The sequence below is a fragment of the Polyodon spathula genome, chromosome 5 (assembly GCF_017654505.1).
Source record: "Polyodon spathula isolate WHYD16114869_AA chromosome 5, ASM1765450v1, whole genome shotgun sequence".
In the NCBI taxonomy this organism is placed as follows: Eukaryota; Metazoa; Chordata; class Actinopteri; order Acipenseriformes; family Polyodontidae; genus Polyodon; species Polyodon spathula.
In genome coordinates this window covers 70,192,962-70,215,677 of record NC_054538.1, presented here as the reverse complement: position 1 = coordinate 70,215,677, position 22,716 = coordinate 70,192,962, and the positions used below count along the sequence as shown (strand labels likewise).

The 22,716-nt window shown below is 36.3% G+C and overlaps 1 protein-coding gene across 4 annotated transcripts in view; it reads left to right on the top strand.

Moving 5' to 3' along the window:
• usp45 (ubiquitin specific peptidase 45) overlaps window positions 1-20,597 on the top strand; it is a 57,553-nt gene extending 36,956 nt beyond the window's left edge. For 3 of the 4 annotated variants that reach the window (XM_041251195.1, XM_041251193.1, XM_041251192.1), the window contains 10 exons: window positions 4,795-4,882; window positions 11,075-11,156; window positions 11,919-12,010; window positions 12,287-12,343; window positions 12,945-13,082; window positions 13,777-14,425; window positions 14,882-14,982; window positions 15,680-15,766; window positions 16,688-16,829; window positions 19,352-20,597. In XM_041251195.1, the coding sequence (XP_041107129.1) occupies window positions 4,795-4,882; window positions 11,075-11,156; window positions 11,919-12,010; window positions 12,287-12,343; window positions 12,945-13,082; window positions 13,777-14,425; window positions 14,882-14,982; window positions 15,680-15,766; window positions 16,688-16,829; window positions 19,352-19,482 (1,567 nt within the window). In that variant the 3' untranslated portion in view covers window positions 19,483-20,597. Of the gene's footprint in view, window positions 1-4,794; window positions 4,883-11,074; window positions 11,157-11,918; window positions 12,011-12,286; window positions 12,344-12,944; window positions 13,083-13,776; window positions 14,426-14,881; window positions 14,983-15,679; window positions 15,767-16,687; window positions 16,830-18,472; window positions 18,978-19,351 lie in introns of those variants that run through there. The other variant, XM_041251194.1, reaches the window with a different exon arrangement.
• Window positions 20,598-22,716: the final 2,119 nt, after the last annotated feature.

Here is a 22,716-nt window from a genome sequence, read left to right as displayed (position 1 = left end):
CAGAGATTCCAGAGATTTGAGACTGGGACGGAGGTTCACCTTCCAGCAGGACAATGACCATAAGCATACTGCTAAAGCAACACTCAAGTGGTTTAAGGGAAAACATTTAAATGTCTTGGAATGGCCTAGTCAAAGCCCAGACCTCAATCCAATTGAGAATCTGTGATATGACTTAAAGATTGCTGTACACCAGCGGAACCCATCCAACTTGAAGGAGCTGGAGCAGTTTTGCCTTGAAGAATGGGCAAAAATCCCAGTGGCTAGATGTGCCAAACTTATAGATACATACCCCAAGAGACTTGCAGCTGTAATTGCTGTAAAAGGTGGTTGTACAAAGTATTGACTTTGGGGGGGGTGAATAGTTATGCACGTTCAAGTTTTCTGTTTTTTTGTCTTATTTCTTGTTTGTTTCACAATAAAAAAAATTTATCTTCAAAGTGGTAGGCATGTTGTGTAAATCAAATGAACAAACCCCCAAAAAATCAATTTTAATTCTAGGTTGTAAGGCAACAAAATAGGAAAAATGCCAAGGGGGGGGGTCAATACTTTCGCAAGCCACTGTATATATGCAATTTCATTAGTGGCATATATCATGCTTTTATAATGAAAATACATGGTTTCTATAATGTGTGTTTAAAACTGCCCGTATTCCTGTAGAATATACAACCAGCAAATTGTAATTCTATTACCATGCTTGATAAAAATTTCCAAAGTATATGCTCATACATGCATAAATGAATCATCTTACCATCATACCTTTTAAAGCATTTTTGTGTGATGGCCTACAATTTCACCTGCAGTTAGTGTATTTAATAAATATGCATACTCCAGAGAGGTTAAATGAAGTGGTAGGGATTGTAAGGAAAAAAAGGTTTTGTAGTATATTTGGATGGTTAATTCATCCGCTGTTAATTTTGTTAGTGTTGCAGCTGTCAGGCGTTTGGCAGGGACAGATTGTCTACATTGCTACAGGGCACTTCTGTTTTGTTTTCTGCTAAGCTGAGTTTTCCGATTTACTGAATTTTGACTGATCCAATTGAAACAGCGTTTACCCATTGAGTTACGGACCCAAAAGCATAACTACACTTTTTTGTTAGGACTAGTTTAACATTTTCATTGTAAATGTCATAGTAAATAATGTCATGGCTTTTCTGAAAAGGAATAAAGAAATGGCAACCCATTTCTTTTTAAACGCAATAGTTATCTTCAGAATCTGCAGTGCCGAGGTGTATGACGTAGTTTCCAGTAGGGCTGAGTATTGGCAGTGTCTTCACGATAAGATACGTATCGCAATATGAGGGTCACGATACACTAAATTAAGCATGAAGCATAAAAATCACACAATTGCCTCATTTGCGTGTACAAGTATTTGCAATTACACTTTTGGTCAGATAAGCTTCATGACCTGTTTTGCTTTTGTTTCCTGTTCTTTTAAAATAAATTTCTTTAAAACAAAATTACAAGTTATGGCTTCTGACAAAGTTTTTTGTCTTAGAAGCCAATGGCTCACGCCAAAAAAAATTGGTCACCAAATTAATTTGCTGGATGCCACTACAGGATCAAATGCTACCATATTCAACTGCTTAAAAACCACAACTTATTAGGACACTAAAGTGATATTGAAACAGTAACTTAAAGTCTATACTCACTTGTTTGTTACCATATTCTGCTGAGCGGTTAATCTGTACAGCTGATGACTGTAATAAACTCGGCATGTTTATATTTTAAATATTTTCCAAGTGTTGTGTCTGGAATTTGTGACGGCACCTCCAATTGTGTGTACAGTGTAACATGGGAAACGGCGTCCTGCAGCTCCAGTGCTCAGTGTCAGTGAAGTCGTGGTCTGACAGCATGTAACACAGACAGCTGTTATGATTACATGTTACCAATTATTTTTCAGTAAAAACAAGTTTAAATTGCATTGAGTTGATTCTGCAATTTCCGATATGAAATACTAAAGGTTTTCATAATACGCCTGGTCACCGTCTCAACTGTTGTATGAAACTGGGGTTACCATGTTCTGCTGGTGTTAATACAGCACCTATGTTAAAATAATTTGTATTCAATTAAACTTACAAGCCTTCTTCTTCGTTACCTATCCTTCTCACACTTTAGTTTATTAAAGCGCGTGATAAATGTTTTTTTTTCCCCAACCGCTGTCATATTTTATTCATAAATATTGACTCATGCTTATAAAGGGAGAGGCAGCATTTTTGTGCCAATCCGCCTAAACCCCAAAAAAGTAGTTTTTTTTTTTGTTGTGTTTTTTTTTTCTTTTGCAAATTTGAGCCTTACACATTTTACACACAATGTGACTTTTATAGAAAATGATGCGAGCCCACACTGGATTTCAAACCGGCCAGTGCAGGTAATCCCGCCCTGATGAGAGTATCAGCATTAATAACCCACCTCCGCTGAGCTTCCATTTCACTCAGCTACCGGCTGACTTGACAAAAACACCCCGAACACAGTGAATGAATGGTAGGTGAGGCTGCTAGAGTATGTGATAATAAATAATCTTCTCTAATTATCAGTGTAGACACAAATTAATGCATGTTTATGTTATGTTAGCAGACAACAGTTTACTTAAAAAAAAGGGAAACTATCGATAATCATATAAAGAAAAAGTACACCGTGTGAATCGATGAATCGGCACACCCCTAGTCTCCAGGAGTCAAATAAAATATTAGTTCCTTTCCAAAATTGAAACTAACGATTTTTCTTGTAACATAATCTATAATGCCTGTCTGCAAGACTCACCGATTTTTCTTGTTTTGATGGTCAAGAATCTGGATAGAATTTCCCTTCTAACTTTTCCCTACAGCAGAGTGTGCTTTCCCTTGGATGCAGTCTTCACCAGTAGTGAAAGCAGGTGGCAGGCTTTTTTACTTCAGCCCTGACCATGCTGCAGTTTGTGCAAATGTCGTTCTGGCAGGAAGGGGTTCTATTGTTGGAGAAACTCTAGTTTGAGTCTGTCATGACCTTGAGACAATGAACATCACAAACAATAAAATAGCACAAAACAATTTAAATCATTTTTGATGGAATTTTCTATCCTTGTCCTTCATTTGTGAAAAAAACATTCCTCACGATACAATATTTAATTAATTTAAACACTGATGGCTACAATTTGAAAACTATATATCACAACCGAATAGGTCTGTAAATAAGAAGATAAATGTGTTAATAAAAAAAATATATATATGTATCTTAAAAAAAAAAATATATATATATATATATATATATATATATATATATATATATATATATATATATATATATATATATATATATATATATATATATAATTTATTTTGTGAATGCCAGTGACTTACAAATATGTCATATGATGTTCCTCTATACTGTAAGCTATACAGTGTTTTATAAGAAGGGCCAGCTATTTGGCTGGCAAATTCAGTTTTACAGTACCTTGACCTTTCCTTGAAGTCTTGCACATTACACAGAGAAATGGATCATTCACGTGCTGTTAATGGGGGGAAAAGCAGCTCCGCCTGTCTTCCTTAATATCCAAAGCAACTGTTCATAGATTTCTATGGCCACTGACAGCAATTCAACCTGTTCTGTCATTATACTGTTGACACTGTACAACAGGTTGTAGCTTATTGGGACTGGCCCCCATATGTCTGCACATCTGTGTGTCTAAGAGTCTTCCATTCTGGCCAGTGGCTTGCTTCAAGCATGGTTTCAAGGAGAAAATATTGCTCATTATTAACCAGTATAGTACTGTATGTAGGATTTTATTTCAGGGCTTCATGTCTCTGTCCTCTGCATGTTTAGTAACTCATTAGAGGATACATTTGCTAGGTGTTGGAGGTTTGAGGTGTTAAAATTGACACTTGATGCTTGCAACCTGCTGGAGTCTTTGTTTCGGAATAGCATTACTCTTTCCGTTCTTTGAGAAACATGAGGGAAAAAACCCAATGTTGTTATCAAATTAATAATATGCATTTAGGTTCCAATGTGTTTTGTATTACTGTGCACAGTTTAATAATAATAATAATAATAATAATAATAATAATAATAAAACTACTAGCTGTTCATGTTAGTAAGGGGATCATTTATAACGAACAGAGGGTTACTTTATTGGAATTCATTAGGAAATAATATTTTAATTCTTAAGTAATTGCAATAAAAGATCTACACTTTTTGTGAAGTACTTTCAAAATTGATTAATTAAAGAAAAAAAAATCTATAAAAATGAACGCACTTTTAATTTTCACAAAAATAATAACCTGAATTAATTAATTAATCATTACTGTCCAACACAGCCATCACTTGTCTGCTTGGTAATTGAAATCGGGGATGATTAGTGTCCTGGGCTGTTTTACAGTAGTAAGTTCATTCTAAAGTCTCTAAAATAACTACAGACTTGACTACAGTACTAATTTACTTAAGAAGCAGTTATACCTTTCCAGTCCCATGAGTGCACATTTTTCTGTTTTATTTTTTGTGCTGGTGTTACATACACACTTAATTGTATGTGCCTGACCAAGTATATTGTTTAATTAAAGTGCATAGAGGAAACAAAATAATTGTATTTTGTATTACCATCACTTTGTAAGTCTCCTTTTTTGTGGTAAACATGTGTTTAATATTTGATATACATTTTAGCTAAGTTATAAATAAATGTAGCACCCAAGTATGTGCATAGAGTACTGTTGTTATTCCATGAATGATGATAGCTGAGTAACCCAAAGAGGTTGTGCGAGTGATCAGAAAGTGTGTTTAATCTTTATGTTTTTGGGATATAATGCTTTTTTCCTGAAATCACAGAGCACCCAGATTTAAGGGCTACCAGCAGCAAGATAGCCAGGAACTTCTACACTATCTTCTGGATGCTATGAGAGTAGAAGAGACAAAGGTAAACTATTGCTACTCTGTTTTTTGTTTGTTTGTTTATTTTGTTTTTTGTTGTACATAATAAGTATTATTAACTTGCAGTTTCCCCTCCTAGGTGCCTAGTGTTTTCTTTTTTCAGGTGTATGAGGAAATAAAGCTTTGTGTTTCTTATAGACAGTAATTCTTTGTAGCCTGATCACAAGGCGAGTATGTAGTTCTGTGGGAGCTGCTGTCTTGTGTTTCTTTAAAATTACCCATTGAACAACTACTGTAGGTTGTGTTTAACGTAACAAAGGTTTCCCTTTCAGGTATGAAATGTAACCATTACTGAATAGGTATTTACCTCCTAAAGACCTGAATCTTGAATGTTGTATACCAAAGCTGCTCTTTGATCCTGTGACTCAGTCATGACTCCGCCTGCGAAGGATGAAAAGGACTGCACTCACAGATCTCGGCGCCATTTTTCCTTTCAAGACTGGCCTAATCGGAGAGCCTTGTTTAGAGAAGTACATAGTTGTTTCTATCTGTATATATATTTACAGTTTTTTGTGTTTTACACAAATTATATGTGATATTTACCTGATCACTGTAATAGTTTTTCTATTTGCGTGTTTTTGTGTGCACTACACCCTATTGCTTGCTATGTCCCGCTGCGGCCATGTTTACCTGCGTGAAGCCAGCAGCTCAAGTCGCTGCTTCCCAGGGATCCAGCAACATAAGTCGGCTGACTTTGAACCCAACCCCAGACTGCATAGCTCAGGCTGGAGCTTTTTTTCATTTCTCATTTTTGCTTTTGAGAAAAGGTTATCCCGCAGTGTTCTGCGTCCCTTACTACTGCTCAGCGCTCTTCCTCATCACCCTCTCTTAGTGAGATGGCTGCGTCTTCACCCCAAGGTACTGCGTCTAGGAAGAGCAGACGATGCACCCGGGAAAGTAACCCAGGCAGTAAACCATCTTCAAGGTCTTCCTTATCCTCCTCAAGCTCTGCCTCTCCTTCCTCTCCCCTGCGGAAGAGGAAGAAGAGTTGCCATTCTAGGCGATCTGCAGATTCTGAGCAGATGGAAAAGATCTGGGTAGCTGGCATTCCCGACTGAGGATGTGGATTCAGACGGCACCTATCCTGTGGTTAAGTTGTCCCTGTCGGCAGAGCTCATACCGCTAATCAAGAGGGCCACTGCAATATTGCAAGTGCCATTGCCTACAGCAGGGAAACAAGGCAGTCAGTTTTTGACAAGCCTACCGCCTCTCCCATATTCCCCCAGTTCACCTGGATTTTCTCTATGGTCCAGTCTTCCTGGATCAGTCAGGCAACAGTTCCTGCTGTTTCCCGAGTGATGGAAGCCCTGTATAGGGTGTGTGATGCAGAAAAACTGGGCCTGGCCTATTTTCTGCCACTTGAGGTCCAGGTGCCTAATTTGATGATGCTCACCGTGGAGGCTTTAATAGGTTCTGCTGCCCTGCAAGAGACGCAAGGTGCAGGCCAAGCCACAGGCTAAGCAGCAACCCTTGGAATTTGCTGCCACAGGCCCAGGGCCATTTCTCAGGGAGCTATTTCAGCTTGCCATGTTAAGATCTTCCCCAGGAGCTCACTTCCTGGCGGGCAGTTTTTGAAAGGAGCTTGGTGTCTTTGGCCACCTATGAAGGATATTGTTCCTCGCTGGAGGCTTACGTGGTGCTTCATGCACTCATGAAGCCTCCGCTTGAGCCCTTGCATTCATCTGAGCTGAAATTTGTATCACTTAAAGTCACTTTCTTGCTTGCAGTCATCTGTGCAATGCGGGTGAGTGAGGTGCAGGTATTCTCAGTTGCGAAAGCCTGCTTAATTTTTGCAGAAGCCAGGGCAAAGGCTACGCTCTGTACCAGTCCTTTTTTTGCCAAAGACTATCTCGCCATTTCATTCAACCAGTCTGTGGAATTGAAGGCTTTCATCCACCTCCATTCCAGTCTGATAGAGTGTGACAGCTCCATACGCTCTGTTTAGTGTGAGCCCTAGCGTATTATGTTGACAGGACAAAAAGTTGGAGGCAGTCTGAACAATTTTTTGTCTGCTATGGGGCAAAGTCCCACGGTCAAGCCCTGTCTAAGCAGAGGCTGTCCAAATGTATAGCAGACACAGTCAGGACTGCCTATGAGCTGGACAACGTGCCCCCTCCAGACAAGCTCACTGCCCATTGTACCAGAGGCATGGCAACTTTGTGGACTTTATTCCAGGTTGCATCTGTCAAATAATTTTTCAATGCAGTGTTATGGGCTACTCCCCATACCCTCACTAGGTTCTACAGACTTCATGACATAGATCCTTAAAACCCTGGCTTTGGAACTACAGTGCTAAGGACGGCTTCTCAGTTGACACAACACAGGCAGAAGTGAAAATTTCCCTCAATTTTTTCATCCTAGCTACTTGTTACTGGGGTTTCGAATGGTAATGCACAAAGCAGCCTTTGGCTTAGCCTTATAGCATTCCAGTCATCTGCAATTTTGCCCTTGAGACGGCTTTGGTACACTCACCTGTTTGGTAATGGTTACATTTTGTACTTGAAAGGGAACGTTAGGTTATCATAATAATTCACTGAAACAGAAATGTAACCATTAACCTTCAAGGTCGCTGCATCCATGATTGCAGCAGGCTTGAAGGAAAAATTATGTGAGCGCAGTCCTTTTCATCCCTCGAGGGCAGGGTCTCGACTGCATCACAGGCTCAAAGAGCAGCTTTGGTATACAATATTCAGGATTTGGGTCTTTAGGAGTGTAGAGTTAGCCAAGTGGTCTTGTAGATGTTCAATGCAGGAAAGCAGGCTGACAACAGATAAAATAAAATATTGTATTATTATTTTTTAAGCAAACAGAGCAAAACTCAATCAAAACTTTTAAAGAAAACAAATATAACTGTACATCTCAAAAAGAAAAAAAAAAGTGCAGGATTAATTATGTCATCTTTAAACAAAACCGGTATGTAGGCTTAATCAGGGCAAGAAATCTAGCGCCTCTACAAAAATGAACTCCTCTTATCTCCAACCTCCCTTTTATACCTGAACTCAGGTAACTCTTCCTCTTGGAACCAACCAAGAATAAAGTAAAAAACTACTCGCATTTGAATACAAATGAATAATAGTAAACACTATTATTAAAATAAAATATTCTAAATTATAATGCACAACAAAAATAAATCCTAACCTTAAGCAACCCCAGCCCTAAAACCTAACTCTAACCGAATACCTAACCCTAATCCTGACCACTAAGAATGAGCTGATGCACCCAGGACACTTTCTAGTGGATATCCCTTTGTGCTGCGTCCCGCACAGTGCTGGTGTAATCACCATTAACAAACTTTTACAAACAAAAGGTTTTCTTTTAAAAAATCTGGTAATTCTCTGTTTGTTTTCCTTTATATCCACTTTAGGTACCGAAATAGTGTTGACGCATCTCTATGAAAATGTGCACCTTTTCAAAGAGAATGGCTTTCAGTATTCAGTACAGTTCTTTTTAAATTACTAACCATTTTCTTTTTTCCTTTCTCTTACATATTTCAACCTGCTTCACCACCCCTCCACATTTACAGGTAAATACATAGTTTTCTTTTGTTTACATTTTTCTCTTTTGTTTATACCAGTGACTACATTGGTTAAAATTCACAATATACATCCACAATAGGTATGCAATAATTGTTAAAAACATAACGTCCACATAGGCTCGAGCAAGGCTGTAGTTTTTATTTTGTTTACATGGGATGGGACATGCACCATCACAAGGAGGTAAATACCCATTTGTTAATGGTTACATTTCTATTTCAGCAAACCAGGGTTATGCTGATAACCTAATGATTTCTATCAGTCTCTTCTAAAAAAATAAAAAATAAAGTTCTTAGCCACATGATTTATCAGACTGTAGTGCATGCATGCTAATTAATGGTGTGTTTTTCTTTGCTTACTGTTGGATTTGTGAAAATGACCTACATTGACACAGTTGATGTTTTGCATTTGCATTTCAAGTGGTTACATATTTGGCTCATGTATTTGGTGTGCTTTTGTACTGTAGCTTTATGGTAACTTGTCATTGACAAGTGCAGGGTTGGTCCCACCGTGCACTGCAATTAAAACCCTTTTTAGTCCAAATAGTGTTATTTTTTTTTTTTTTTAACAGTCACTTCATATCCTCAGGCAGCACTGCGAGGGATACAGCTAATAAAATGGAGCACAATCACTGCTCAGTGGGAATGTAGACATTGTGACAAAATGAGAATGGCAGGTCTATGGATTTATTCAAACTTGTGAGCATTGACAGTTGTGCCACTCAGAAACCGCAAGTACTCAGACAGCAGCATTGTGTTTCCTGGGAACTCCACAGCTGTTAATCGAGCTATTGTTGTGAAGTGTCATTACCATGTGGTTTAGATTGGGAGAAAAGCCTTCGGCGATGGACCAGCCACCAGAATCTCATAAAAAATTATTATGGCCACTAACCCTCTATGGTTCTCAAATGCAAGTCTCCTTTTACCATATAATGTGGTGGGATTAGCCCTGTTGTTGGACTTAAACTGCAAGTGTTTTAAACACAGATCATGTACCTGCTTTGAGTCTCCTTTTGTGACCCTTTCTGAACTGTTCAACACAGGAGCAAAGCCTATCATTGCATGGCTGGAATAAGGCTTTCACTTCATATTCTGTTGAAAAGAAAAAAACATGAATGAGATTTGGGTACTGAACTGCATTATGTCCCACTTTTAAATTAAATTCAATTATTTAAGAAGCATATATTAATGGTTTTGCACTTGTGACTGATTTATGATTATTTGCTATTTTTATCTTTCACATTATCTCGATTCCCAAGGGTTCTCAAGAATTTAAGCGAATTAAAAAAATAAATAGATAAATAAAATATGCCTGCTGATGAAAATTCCTGGAGGTTTATTTTCACAATGAACCAGTTGCACGTCATTTAACACATAAATAAATCCACCCTTAAGAGTCCTATATTTATTTTAACATTAAAAAGCCAAACTTGGATGAAATCCATGCCAAATTTTTTTGAAAATCATACTTTTTTTAGCCCACTACTGCTAACAATGTACTGTATAAAAATCCAGTGTTAAAAAGTACTGGAGGGCAAATGTTTTTTTCCTGATTCAGAAGCCAATGGATTGGTTTTCACCAGGGTTCTGAAGTAGCTAGATCCTGCTGCTAATTGATTAATGTCTTGCACCCCATTCAGTAATGACGCTTTTGACCTAAATAAACGGTCCAATGCACTGAGTGTAACAAAAGGAGGCTTCTTGTTTCGTCCTAAGCCCATTTAGTGTGTACAGCTTGGCCAATTATCTATTGATTGCTGCTCTGTCTTTATTGTTCGCTTAAGGATAAAAAGGCAAATGAAGAAGAGTCACTGACCATGTCACATTCTGTAAAGACATTGGGGGACAAATACACATTTTGACAAAGTGTTCTCTAGTTGTTGAAAAATTGTAAAAATGTTATTTATTGACTTTAGCACAGAAACATCAACAAAGCAAAAACACATATTTAAAAAAAAAAAAGTACTTGAGGGCAGTACATTTGTTTTAATACGTTTTTCCGTATTGCTTTGAATTTGCCCACTTTTTGCATGCATGAATATAGAACCATTGCATAACCTACAGCATAATCTTTCAAATACCAACAACAGCGGCAGCATTCATTATTCTGGTTTCAAGTTTGTTCTGTTTAAACAATGACACGGTACAATACAATGTACAAAACTGTTTTTAATTATACGCTAGTAAAGATCGCGGTGGATGTCCTTGATAACAAGTTCTGAATACTTTAAATGTGATATAGTGTAACGGCAGATATGTTTTTATTAAAAAATAGCCGTGTAAAAAAACAAAGAAACATTTGGAGCAACTGAAGAGAACAGTCTAGATTTCTGTTACATGAAAGTAGATGTTAAAATGCTGATTTGAACTCCGCTCTTGCCAAGATAAGCACCAACTAAGATGTAGCTTTACAGTAAACTAATGTGATCCATCTGCATCTCCATCCATTTACGTTAATTTCCATCTGATGATGTAGATATCCTTCTGTCTGGTGATGGACAGGACCTATATCCTATTGGTGTACCCAGCTAGTCATAGAGTATACTACTAATAATACATCTCTTTAAACAAATTTGAAATCAAATGGCAACAGTACTAGGACTTATTTATTTAAAATTTATTTTGTCTGTTCGTTTGACTTAACAGCGTATAAAAGCTAGTATCCTGAAGTCATTTAATAACCCAACTGAGAAGACTGCAGATGAAGAAACAAAGCGGCAAGTGAAAGGTTAGCAGCCTCTTGTATGGCACGTTTACAATGGTTACAGCTCATTATTGCCATCTAGTGTCAACCACAAGTTTAACAATGTGCATTAAGGTTGGATTGATTCTGTTTATTATTAACCTGTTAACCTATTCTGTGGTGCTTCTCATATGCATTTAACCCCTGTGTGGCTTGATTCTTTCCAACTCTCATTGTGTAGAAAATTGCTTCTACTTATTTTAGCTGTTGTACATGGATTAACCCTTTTAATGCCTCAGAAGCTCACAAAGAGTTTCATGAATAACCCGTTGAATATATCAAAGCTAATATGTAAGATACAATTATAAAAAATACTAAACATTTTTTGTTTATATATATATATATATATATATATATATATATATATATATATATATATATATATATATATATATATATATATATATATATATATATATATGTGTGTGTGTGTGTGTGTATATGTGTATATATATATATATACACACACACACATATATATGTGTGTGTGTGTGTGTGTGTGTATATATGTGTGTGTATATTAACTAAAACTTTGAGTAGAATTCCTCCAAAATGTATAGACAGAACAGTGGGGTGGGAACAGAACAGATTGGGTGGGAATCATTTGGATGTTATACTGTGGTCAAAAATAAAATCTCCTTTTCAATGATATTTAGAAAACACAAATCTGAATATATGTATACTGTATGATAATAATGTTGTAGTCCTGTCGGATTAGCTCAACTAAATGTATGTATGTTTTCACAGCATTTGGCAAAGAAGGTGTAAAGATGAATTTTGTTGACCAGATCTTTGTTGGAGAATTGACTAATACTATCATGTGTGAGGAATGTGAACATGTAGGTATATAAATAAATACAATTAAAAAAATGTGTGTGTGTGTGTGTTCAAAGTGACTTTCTGTGTACTGTATTTCATGACATTGATTGCTGTGGTAATGTTTAAAATTTAAAATAAAGAAGTTAGATTATCACTAGTTATTTTCTGTATTAATGTTTTAATTTGTTTCTTGAATTTATTTTCAGTAATTGAGAACTTGTTAGAGAGTGAAATTCTGATGATCCAGTTAAACAGCAAAATTTCAGTTGTGACATGACCATTATTTTTTATTTTAGATTTCTACTGTCAAAGAAGCTTTCATTGATTTATCTCTCCCAATAATTGAAGAAAGGGTAAGTTGACAGTGTTGTCGATCATAAACTATGAACTACTTAAACAGTTAAATGTGGCTTTATATATCAAGAATCCCAGTGACTCGCAAGCAACAATATGGCTTGGTAACCTATTCCATACACACGCCTTACCCTCTGACCTGTCTGTCCTAAGTTTCCAACTGTATCCTCTGGTTCTGGTCTCTGTATTGCAGGGAAAATATTAAATAGTGCTAACTTTGTCAGCTACTTTTAGGATGTTAAAAACTTGAACTTGCTTAGGACTTTCTTTTGCTGACTGTATCAGATATAAGTAGATGCCTGTCCACATATCTTTATGTACATATGTGGCACGGACTAGATAACTGAGTACTATTTTACACAGTTAAGAGTATGAAAACCTGGGAAACCTGGCCGTTGGTCCATCCGTGTGTCACAGTTAACATGTGCATGCAGTGGATGTAGGTTAATGTGATCTGTTTGCTGTATTTACGAGACTGACCACTCTAATTTTGTATTTCCAGCTGTAACAGGGAATTTATATGTCTTTAGGCTCAAACAACGCAACACTTTTACATTTTCATTCTTTGTTTTAATAAAGCTGTTATGTTCTATCGTTAAGGTTTCTAAACCTGCAAATCCTGGAAGAACAACAAAATTTAGCAAGCTTCAAGAAAGGGAACTTTCAGAAGAGGCAACATCACCTACCCTTGTTCATCCTTCAAAAAATACCAAGAAACATGCTGCAGGAAAGGACAAGGTAGCTGTTAATGTACAGAATTTATGGAATTAAATTAAATCATTGGAGGTGGGGGTATTGTATCTGTGCTATAAAATGATAGAACTATCTTCTGTGTAGCCTATATGTCACGAATGTTGTTATTAGCACTCATACAAAATATGAAACTGTCTGTGCAAGTATTTCTACGTTTCAAACAGAGACATGTCTGTCAGATACTTGTAACCTGTTCTTGCTACAAGGAATTTGATATTTACTGTACAGTTTGGTAGAAACAGAGCTTCAGTTCTATTCCTACAATTCAAGCCTTACGTAAAAGATGTTGATCGATGAAAATGTATTTCAAATCTAAAGTGTTTGCACTGATAGCATTTGTGACCTGTTAGCGTAGCTACTAAGTAGAAGTACCAATAGTTCTACTGAGCTCTACTTCGGTTAGTGGATCATACAGCATACAATCCCTGTTTTTAGATATTTTGTTAAAATATGGTATTGAAGTGACATGTGCTGGCAGACACACCACTTTATTGTTACCTGGGTATTTAACTGAGTGACATATACCAGTGTACTATACATTACATTACTGTTTGTTTGTTTTTTTTTTTTTTTTTTTTTTTTTTTTTTTTAATACTTAGAAAAAAAAAATTTAAAAAGCGGGTTTGAAATTAATTTGATCAGCCTTTGATTTGTGTACTCTGTCTTTTGCTTTATCTAGAATCATCTAAGATCCCAAAAGACACCAGACAAATGTTCATTCGGTACTGAAGAAAGCGGTAATGATGAAGATGACTGTCCTGCAGATCTGAAATGCATTTATAGGGAGGCTGGTAGTAAGAAGGTGGCAGCTAATGGCAGTGAGAAAGATGGGAGTAATTTAGATAGCAGTAATGATGCAGATAGCGAGGCTTCAGAAAGTGAGTGCCCTTCAAAGCAAACTTTAAACAGCAGCACTGTTGATTACATCAAGACTGACAGTTCAAATCACTCCCCCTTAAAGAGTGACTCTTTGCACAGCAAGTATAAAGACTGCAATCGTAACGAGCCTCTCACATGTGCAGTGTCCAGACTCAGCCTGAACAATAACATAAGTGAAACATTGTGCAGTAGCCCGAATCAGCAGGAACAAACAGGCAGCGTTTCACACAGTAAAGATTCAGCCAAGGAAAAGCCCTTGATATCCCAGAATCCTCAAATAGCTTTCCAGTCACTCTCCCATAGCTACGTACCCAGTTCTAAAGAGTGCTCTGTCCAGTCATGTCTATATCAGTTTACTTCAGTGGAGCTGCTAATGGGCAACAATAAGCTGCTGTGTGAGAACTGTACAGAGAAGCGTCAGAAACACCAGAAGAGGACCATTACAACTGGTAAGTATTCTTTATATTTTTCTGAATGTGCCTTTGTTCTTTCAACATGAATTAAGTGTACAGCAAGATCCCCATTCAGGGACCACCTTCTTAGGGGGTGAGGGAGCTGTTCAGTCTTTTTGATAAATACCCATTTCACAAATTATTTTTTGAAATATTGGCGCAATTACCCACTGTGCCACATGGACACTTTTTGCATTTTAGGCCTTTCCTACATGGGATTTGTTACATAGTGATTTCAGTGTTACAACCAACATTCAATTGATGTATGTTCTGTAATATTGAACTGAAGCCGTCATTGCAAGTACCTGGTAGTGTTTGAATTTGTGATTGTAATAGGTGACTAGGTACCATAATACAACTCGAAGGGGGTTGATACCTTGACAAGACAATAACCACCATGGATTTAGTTTAATATGCTTTCGTAACGTTTTACTCTTGTTTTTTTTTTCATAGCCGAGAGAAAAGCAGAAAATGTTTACACCAATGCTCGTAAACAAATGCTCATCTCTGCTCTCCCTCCCATTGTAACTCTTCATCTCAAACGGTTTCACCAGGTATGAAGTTGCTTGTTATTATGATCACACTTAAAGTAGTGCTGACCAATGTTTACCACTTATTAGCATTAGCAATGTTACTACACTTTCTGGTGCTACACTTGGTTAACAAGGTTAAATTGTCCAACCCTTCAATGGGTTATTTCCCTTTATTAACCAGCCTTCTGCTTCCTGTATTGACTAATTTGCTTTGAGCCAGTAATGTGCTTTAACTTTGAAAACACCTTGTGTGAAATGACCCAGGAAGTGCAAGTATAACAAATATCCTGAGAATAAGGCAGAGAAACTGAGAATTTTTTATAAAGTAATGTATTACCAGATATCTTGTTTTAAGATTTAAAAAAAAAAAAAAATACATATTTTCTAAACATGTGTTTCTTTCAAAACTGCACATTTGAGACCTATGTAGCTAATGGAATAGAAACTTGTGTCAAATAGGAGAACTCTGAACATGATATCCTTGTGTCATATTCAAATAATCCTCTTTCACAACTGCTGCTGGCTTCGTTTCTTTCCCTCTACCTACACTCAGCAGAAGAGTTCTCTGCTTTGAGTCAAGTTTCTTTTGTGATAATGCACGGATTGGTACAGCACAGAAAATTTATCAGTGAGTTTATTGTTAAAATCACACAGCATTTGACAGCTCTTTCTGCACCATGTAAGCTTGCTTTGTTGTTTTATATTGTAATTTATTTAGGCAGGTATGAGTCTGCGCAAAGTAAATCGTCATGTGGACTTCCCAATGGTTTTGGATTTAGCACCATTCTGTTCTACTTCATGCAAGGTAAGTATTTAATAGGTCAAATATATAAACATGTCTGCTGTAAATACAAGTCTTAATTATACTATGTAACACAATTTTTGTTCCTGGGTAGTAAGTGTTATTTCCTAATTGCTTATGCCTCAAAAGTATAGAAAATGGCTATTATTCCCCACAGACTTTGCTTTTGTGACCAGGACAGTGATATTTCAAAATATCACTATTTCCAATGGGAAAACAGGCAAATGTGTGTCTTTTTGTTCACATAAAGTCAGAAAAAAACAACATATGAATCCAAATTAACATGTATTTATTCTAAAGTAATACAAAAATGACTACAAAAGATTTAGAAGTGAGTCGTTTTTCGAGATTTACAATTATACTCTAAATTTACAGTATAATCGTAAATCTCGAAAAACTACTCACTTCTAGATCTTTTGTAGTCATTTTTGTATTACTTTAGTATAAATACATGTTAATTTGGATTCATATGTTGAATGTTTTTTGACGAAAAGACACAAATTTGCCCGTTTTCCCATTGGAAATAGTGATATTTTGAAATATCACTGTCCTGGTCACAAAAGCAAAGTTTGTGGGGAATAATAGCCATGTTCTATACTTTTGAGGCATAAACAATTAGGAAATAACACTTACTACCCAGGAACAATTATTATTTTTTTTGTTACACAGTGTTACCTATGCAAGAAATATTGAAATGAATACAAACGTAAAGTATAAAGAATTATAATCTACTTTAAGTTACTGATATCTCAAATGTATTTATTTACACTCATGGCGGGGGATTATGTTACTAACATTCATCTATAGATCTAAAACAAAATAGTAATATTATGTGAAACTACAATGTGGGGGTTAAAATTCAAAGTAAACTATCCATGTGATTTTTAATGCATCATGTTCTGTATGGTGTTTGTATCATTTTAGAATATTGTGGAGAGAGAGAGAGTGCTGTACAGTCTATATGGAATAGTAGAGCACAGTGGCTCGATGCGGGGAGGTCACTACACTGCCTATGTAAAGATCAGAGCCCGTCATAGGAGACATGAACACAGGAGAAATGTTGCAGGTAAGACTGTCAACATCAGTGCAAATGTCAATAAACTGAGCATGTGAAATGGTTTTAACAGAAGACGATCTTTCAAAGCTACTTGAATATTCGGTGTGCGTCTGTTTCCAGTTGCACAAAAAGTATTTACACAATTAAAGCAGTTCATGTTGTTGTTGCTGTTTTAATACATAACTACTTTATATGTTTTCTGAATTGATTTGATTTTGATTTGAATGTTTTTCTATTTTTCAAATTGGGAGCACATGCACATACTTAAGAGGATCCAACAAAATTGGGCATTTCATATGAAAGTTTAATTTGTCAGCCTACATTCTAATACTTGAAATTCCATAAAAATGACAAAAAGCACATTTTATACAAGTAGATTTATTCTGGTAGCAAAAACTCAGCATCTGCGTCATTCGGGTTGAATTTCAATATGTCTTGCTATACATATCGCAGTATTGTCTTCAGTATTGCAATATATTGCAATACAGATCCTCTGTCCTGACACCCACCCCTATTAATAACATAATCACATAAATATTACCTGTCTTCTGCTGTCATTCACTGTGTTGACATGTGGTAGTCCAAGAGCAGTAATTAGAGTCATTACACCACAGCAGTGGCTTCAAGCTCAAAGCATCTAACTGGCTGCAAAGCACGTCGGCCATTCAGGAAGGCAATTGATTGCTTTATGTCAGAAAAAAGAGTTGTGGACAGTTTCTGTCTGTGGGTGAAGTGGCATTGAAAGTAATTTATGCAAACAGCTTTCTATAATGTAGTATGAAATAAAAATACATATTTTTTGTAATATGAGTTTATTGCAAACTGCACACGTGAGACCTGCATAAATAACGGTAGTCCAAAACAGGTCAAGTTTATGGAATTATTTAATTTGCTATAACTGCTTTTAAGTATTGCTGAGATAAAAACAAATAGGAAAGTGTCAAAGATCAATATGAGTTAAAATGACTATCCAGTAGAGACTTTTTTACTATGGTTATTGTTTAGTTATATGCAATTTTAATATTACATTCAGCATTTATTTGTAATTTATGCCCACAGTTTGAACTATATTCGTTGTGTTTCTTTGGAACACTGAAAATGCCTTTTTATGAGCCTGTAAAGCATGAAGTATGTGAGATTGTGTGCTGTCTTTTATATTTTATTTGACAGCCTTGAGGGTGATAAAAAGAAAAAAAAATCTATTGTTGTTTCTTGCTGCCATCTTACATTTATAAAGAGTATCTTATATTTGATAGATGAATAAATAAAAGAATATAATGACAGCAAATTGTTTTTAAAGATGTAATGGCGATAGACAGCAGTTTTGGATTCTTCAGTGCAAAATAATTGTTTTTTGAAGGACAGCCTTAAATTGTATGTCTTTTACAATAGAGAGATTTCAACAAGGGGATCAGGTGGTGCCCCCCCGCCCCCCCCAAGTTAGAATACAAACTGTGTCAACTTTCTTTAAAAAAAAATAAAAAAAATAATAATAATAATAATAATAAACCCTGTCTAATTCGGCTTTGTTAGAAGATTCACGATTCACTCAAGCCAGGAGAAAACGTAGTTCTTACAATACAGCCACGTTGCGATTTACGCACATTTTATTTACATGTTTTTGGAATAATGCGGACGTTGTATTTCTACAGTTTTTCAATATACGTGGACGTCTGTAACCCAGTAACCTCCACCGCTCCAATACCACCACCACCAGGACCAGCAAGCCATCCCACCAGCGTTCAACAGAAGCAAAACTTTTCATTTAAAAATTATTTTCTTATTTTAGATAGGCTTTTTAATGTCTTTTATTGTTGTCAGTTACAAATAAGCACAGTTTAAAATAAAACACAGTGAAGGAAATAGACGTACAAATGTGTTTTGAGGCAGCGTTTCTCCTAACCCCTACCATTTCCTTTATTTCTTAAGGGGAAATTAAGTTTGATTTACGCATTTGTGAATCACGCACCCATTTTCAAGAACGCATCTACTGCGTAAATCGAGAAGTAGATGTGCTCTTAAGAAATTAAAAACAAGAAGCTTTGGATTTTAATTACCTTTACGTTTAATAACTGTCCTTTTTAAGGATCCCAATCATAGGTTAAGAAAATATCCTTATTTATATACTAGCTACACAACCTTACCAAGGGGATTAAGAAGAATTGCTTAATTTTTGCTTAAACTTCTAAAAGACCCTATTACTACACTGTATATACCAATTTAAATTAATATGTATGATAGTTTTGGTTTCCAGTGGTGTGGTTTACTTTTTTCTTTACTTATTCACAATTTTATTTTTTGTCCAGTCAGTGTATATTTCTCACTAGAATAGATAAATGGTCATTGTTGTTACCTTGTTCTGATTGATTGTGAATGACTAATAAAGAAAATTGCTTCAAATGTTTCTGCCTTAGCAGTATACGTGTCTAAAATACACTAAAAACATGCTTCTATCTTCATCTATCCTTTTTATTTTTCAATTTGTTCATCAAAACCATATTATATAACTTTCCACTTTTCTGATATTGCAGGTCAGAAGGAAGCTGTGGACACATCACCAGGTCAGTGGGTATACGTCAGCGACACCCACATACAAACTGTTCCTGAATCAAGAGTACTCAATTCTCAAGCCTATCTGCTTTTCTATGAAGCATTGTTGTAGTGATGCTGTATCAAGATACATGCTTGCCTTCTCTATGCAGCTCCACCGGACTTACAAAGACCTCATCAAAGGTGCTCATTTCACCTTAAGGAAGAGAACACAGCAGCAATAAAGTAGCAATATGGCTACCTTAAATGCAGTCATAAAATACTCTTTCAGCTTGTTAGTTTTCTTCACAATGTTGATGTTGATATTTCATGCATGTTTACCAGTTGTGTGTGTGTGCGTGTGTATATATATATATATATAATTTGAAGGTTTATAAGAATTCATATTGTTGAGGATTGGTCTTGAGAAATAAAACTGAAGTAGTTTACACTGTGGGATATTGTAGTAAATGACAGTGTATGTATTTAATAATTTAAAATGGTATCTTTAAAATGCAATATTAAAATATAGATATCCCATGCCCCCACCCCCCCCCCCCACCCCCACACACCACAAAGTGAGTGTATTATTTTAATAATATGTATTCCATTATAATAGAAAAAACCCTTAAAGAAAGGTTATGTATTTTCCCCAGGCTTACATTTAAGCTGACAACTTCTCCCAATAGTGGTGAAACATTTCTTAGCACAAGTTCCTTTAGGCCACGAAAACCTATGTATGCTTAATTTTCTGTCTTAGATTAACTATATCAATGAAGACTATAGCTTCAGAAATATATTTGCTAAATAAGTAATAGTGTAATGCTCAATATGTGAACTAACCCCACTCTCATTATTCTTTGATTTTTTTATTTTATTTTATTTTATTTTTTATTTGTACTTCTAGTTGGTGAAATTCACTGGCATAGATATAGCCTAAAATTAATTAGCTTTACCTGTTTTACAACAGCTGACATTTTGGTATACAAGAATATTTTTTTGCAAGATTTTAAATTAGTAATAAAAAAAAAAAGTTGTATTTTTTATTATAATTTCAATGTGGTATCCCTTACATTAAATAAAAAACAAATTCAGATGATCCAGTAGTCTACTTTATGAAATCTTACCACTGTTAGTGTCCTGTTGCCTGATGAGCAGCCCATTAAACCAGTCAACAAATCTGAAGCATTTGTAACCTACAGTGCCGAGAAAACATTTGTGAACCCCAATGATAATTATGGAAATTCCATAGTTTTACCATGATAGCCTTCTGGAATATTTTCTTAAATATCAAGTAGGATTTATATTAACCAATGCCATGTCTTTTGAAACAAAATGATGTATGAATTAGACAAACAATGAGTAATTTAGATTCTGGGTATGTGAACAAAGTAAGTGAACCTCTGGTTTTATCAGCTCAATTAAGGGGATAATTAGAATCGGGTGGTTAAATAATTAGGTAGATTATATCCTATATAAAGATCAAAAACTTTGAGTTTGGCCTTCAGCATACATCTGTGTGGAAACACATCATGCCACCATCAAAAGAAATCTCTGAGGACCTCAGAAAAACAGTTCATCTCTAAGGATTTTGGGCTCTAAAGGTTTGGGGCTCCACCAATCCACTGTCGTACAGATAGTCTGCAAATAGAGAAAGTTCAAGCCCACAGTCACTCTACCCAGGAGCAGTCGTCCTACCAAAATCTCCTAGAACAAACCTGAAAATAATCAACAAATCGTCAAAAATCAATCATCACAAAGAACCCCAGAGTAACATCCAAGGATCTGCAGGCCATTCTCATCTTGGTTAATGTGAGTGTTCATGACTCAACTATCAGAAAAGGACTGAACAAGAATGGTGTTCATGGAAGGATAGCCAGGAGGAAACTGATGCTCTCTAACAAGAACATTGCTGCCTGTCTGAAGTTTGCCAAAGAGCAGACAGATGATCCACAGGACTTCTGGAACAATGTTTTCTGGACAGATGAGTCAAAGGTAGACTTTTTGGCCTCAATGAGAAACGTTATGTTTGGGGAAAACCAAACACTGTGTTCGAACAGAAGAACCTCATCCCAACCGTCAAGCATGTTGGTGGGAGTGTGGTGGTTTGGGGCTGCTTTGCTGCCTCAGGACCTGGATGGCGTGCCGTCATTGACACAACCATGAATTCTGCATTGTATCAGAAGATTCTAGAAGAGAATGTCAGGCCATCAGTCAGTGAGCTGAAGCTGAACCGAAAGTGGGTCATGCAGCAAGACAGTGATCCTAAACGTACAAGCAGATCTGCAAAAGAATGGCTGCATAAGAAGAAATTCCTCGTTTTAGAATGGCCTTGTCAAAGTCCGGACCTAAACTCCATCAAAATGTCGTGGCAGGACCTGAAGCGAGCTGTCCATGCAAGGAAGCCCTCAAATGTCACCAAGTTGAGGCCGTTCTGTAAGGAGGAATGGACCAAAATTCCTCAAAAAACTGATGTGAGAGACTGACCAACAGTTACAGGAAACGCTTAATTCATTGCTGCTCGAGGGGGTGCCACCAGTTACTGAATCTAAAGGTTCACATACTTTTTCACACATGGATATTGAGTGTTGAATCATTTGTGGATAAATAAATGTTGAAAAAGTATCATGTTTTTATGTCATTTGTTTAATCGGGTTATCTTTAGCTATTATTAGGATTTAGATTAAGATCTAATAACATTTTAGGTGTGAAATATGTGAAAATCGTAAGGGGTTCACAAACTTTTTCTCGGCACTGTACATTACTGCTGAAGGAGCAGCTGAGTTATATGACTTTGGTAACGGGAAAGCATGCACCAACTGAGTAATTTTAAAATGTTTGGATGATTTGGATATGTAGTGGCCCCCAGCAATGTTTTATTAAATGATGTGTTTTTACATAACAACATTCTATGCTACACGTAGGAAGCAGTGGATCAAACAGGCTTTTATTTAGTCTAGCTAGTCACAAAAGATGTGTCTATTCTGTCAGGGTTCAGACTGCACGATATTAACTGAACATTTAAACAGAGGAGGACGGGAATTTTGAAGTAGACTGATTTATTGAACAGATATGCAACATAAAAAATAAATTGGGACACTGGTTGGCAGCAATGGCCATCTGTGTTCAATCGCTGGATGGTACAGGTAGGACGAGAACATGGCCTCGCCCCTACTGCACATGGGCACCTGATTTGAGTGATAGGGGAGTACATGTCCTGCACCCTGGATGAATTCTGACACAGCAGATGCAGCAGTAGTTTGACATTAATGTATTATTATGACTTTCTGACATGTACATTAATTTAGCCTGATCCCTCTCCAAAACTATATCCTACAGAGAAATGAGGAGCGGGAGAAAAGCCACC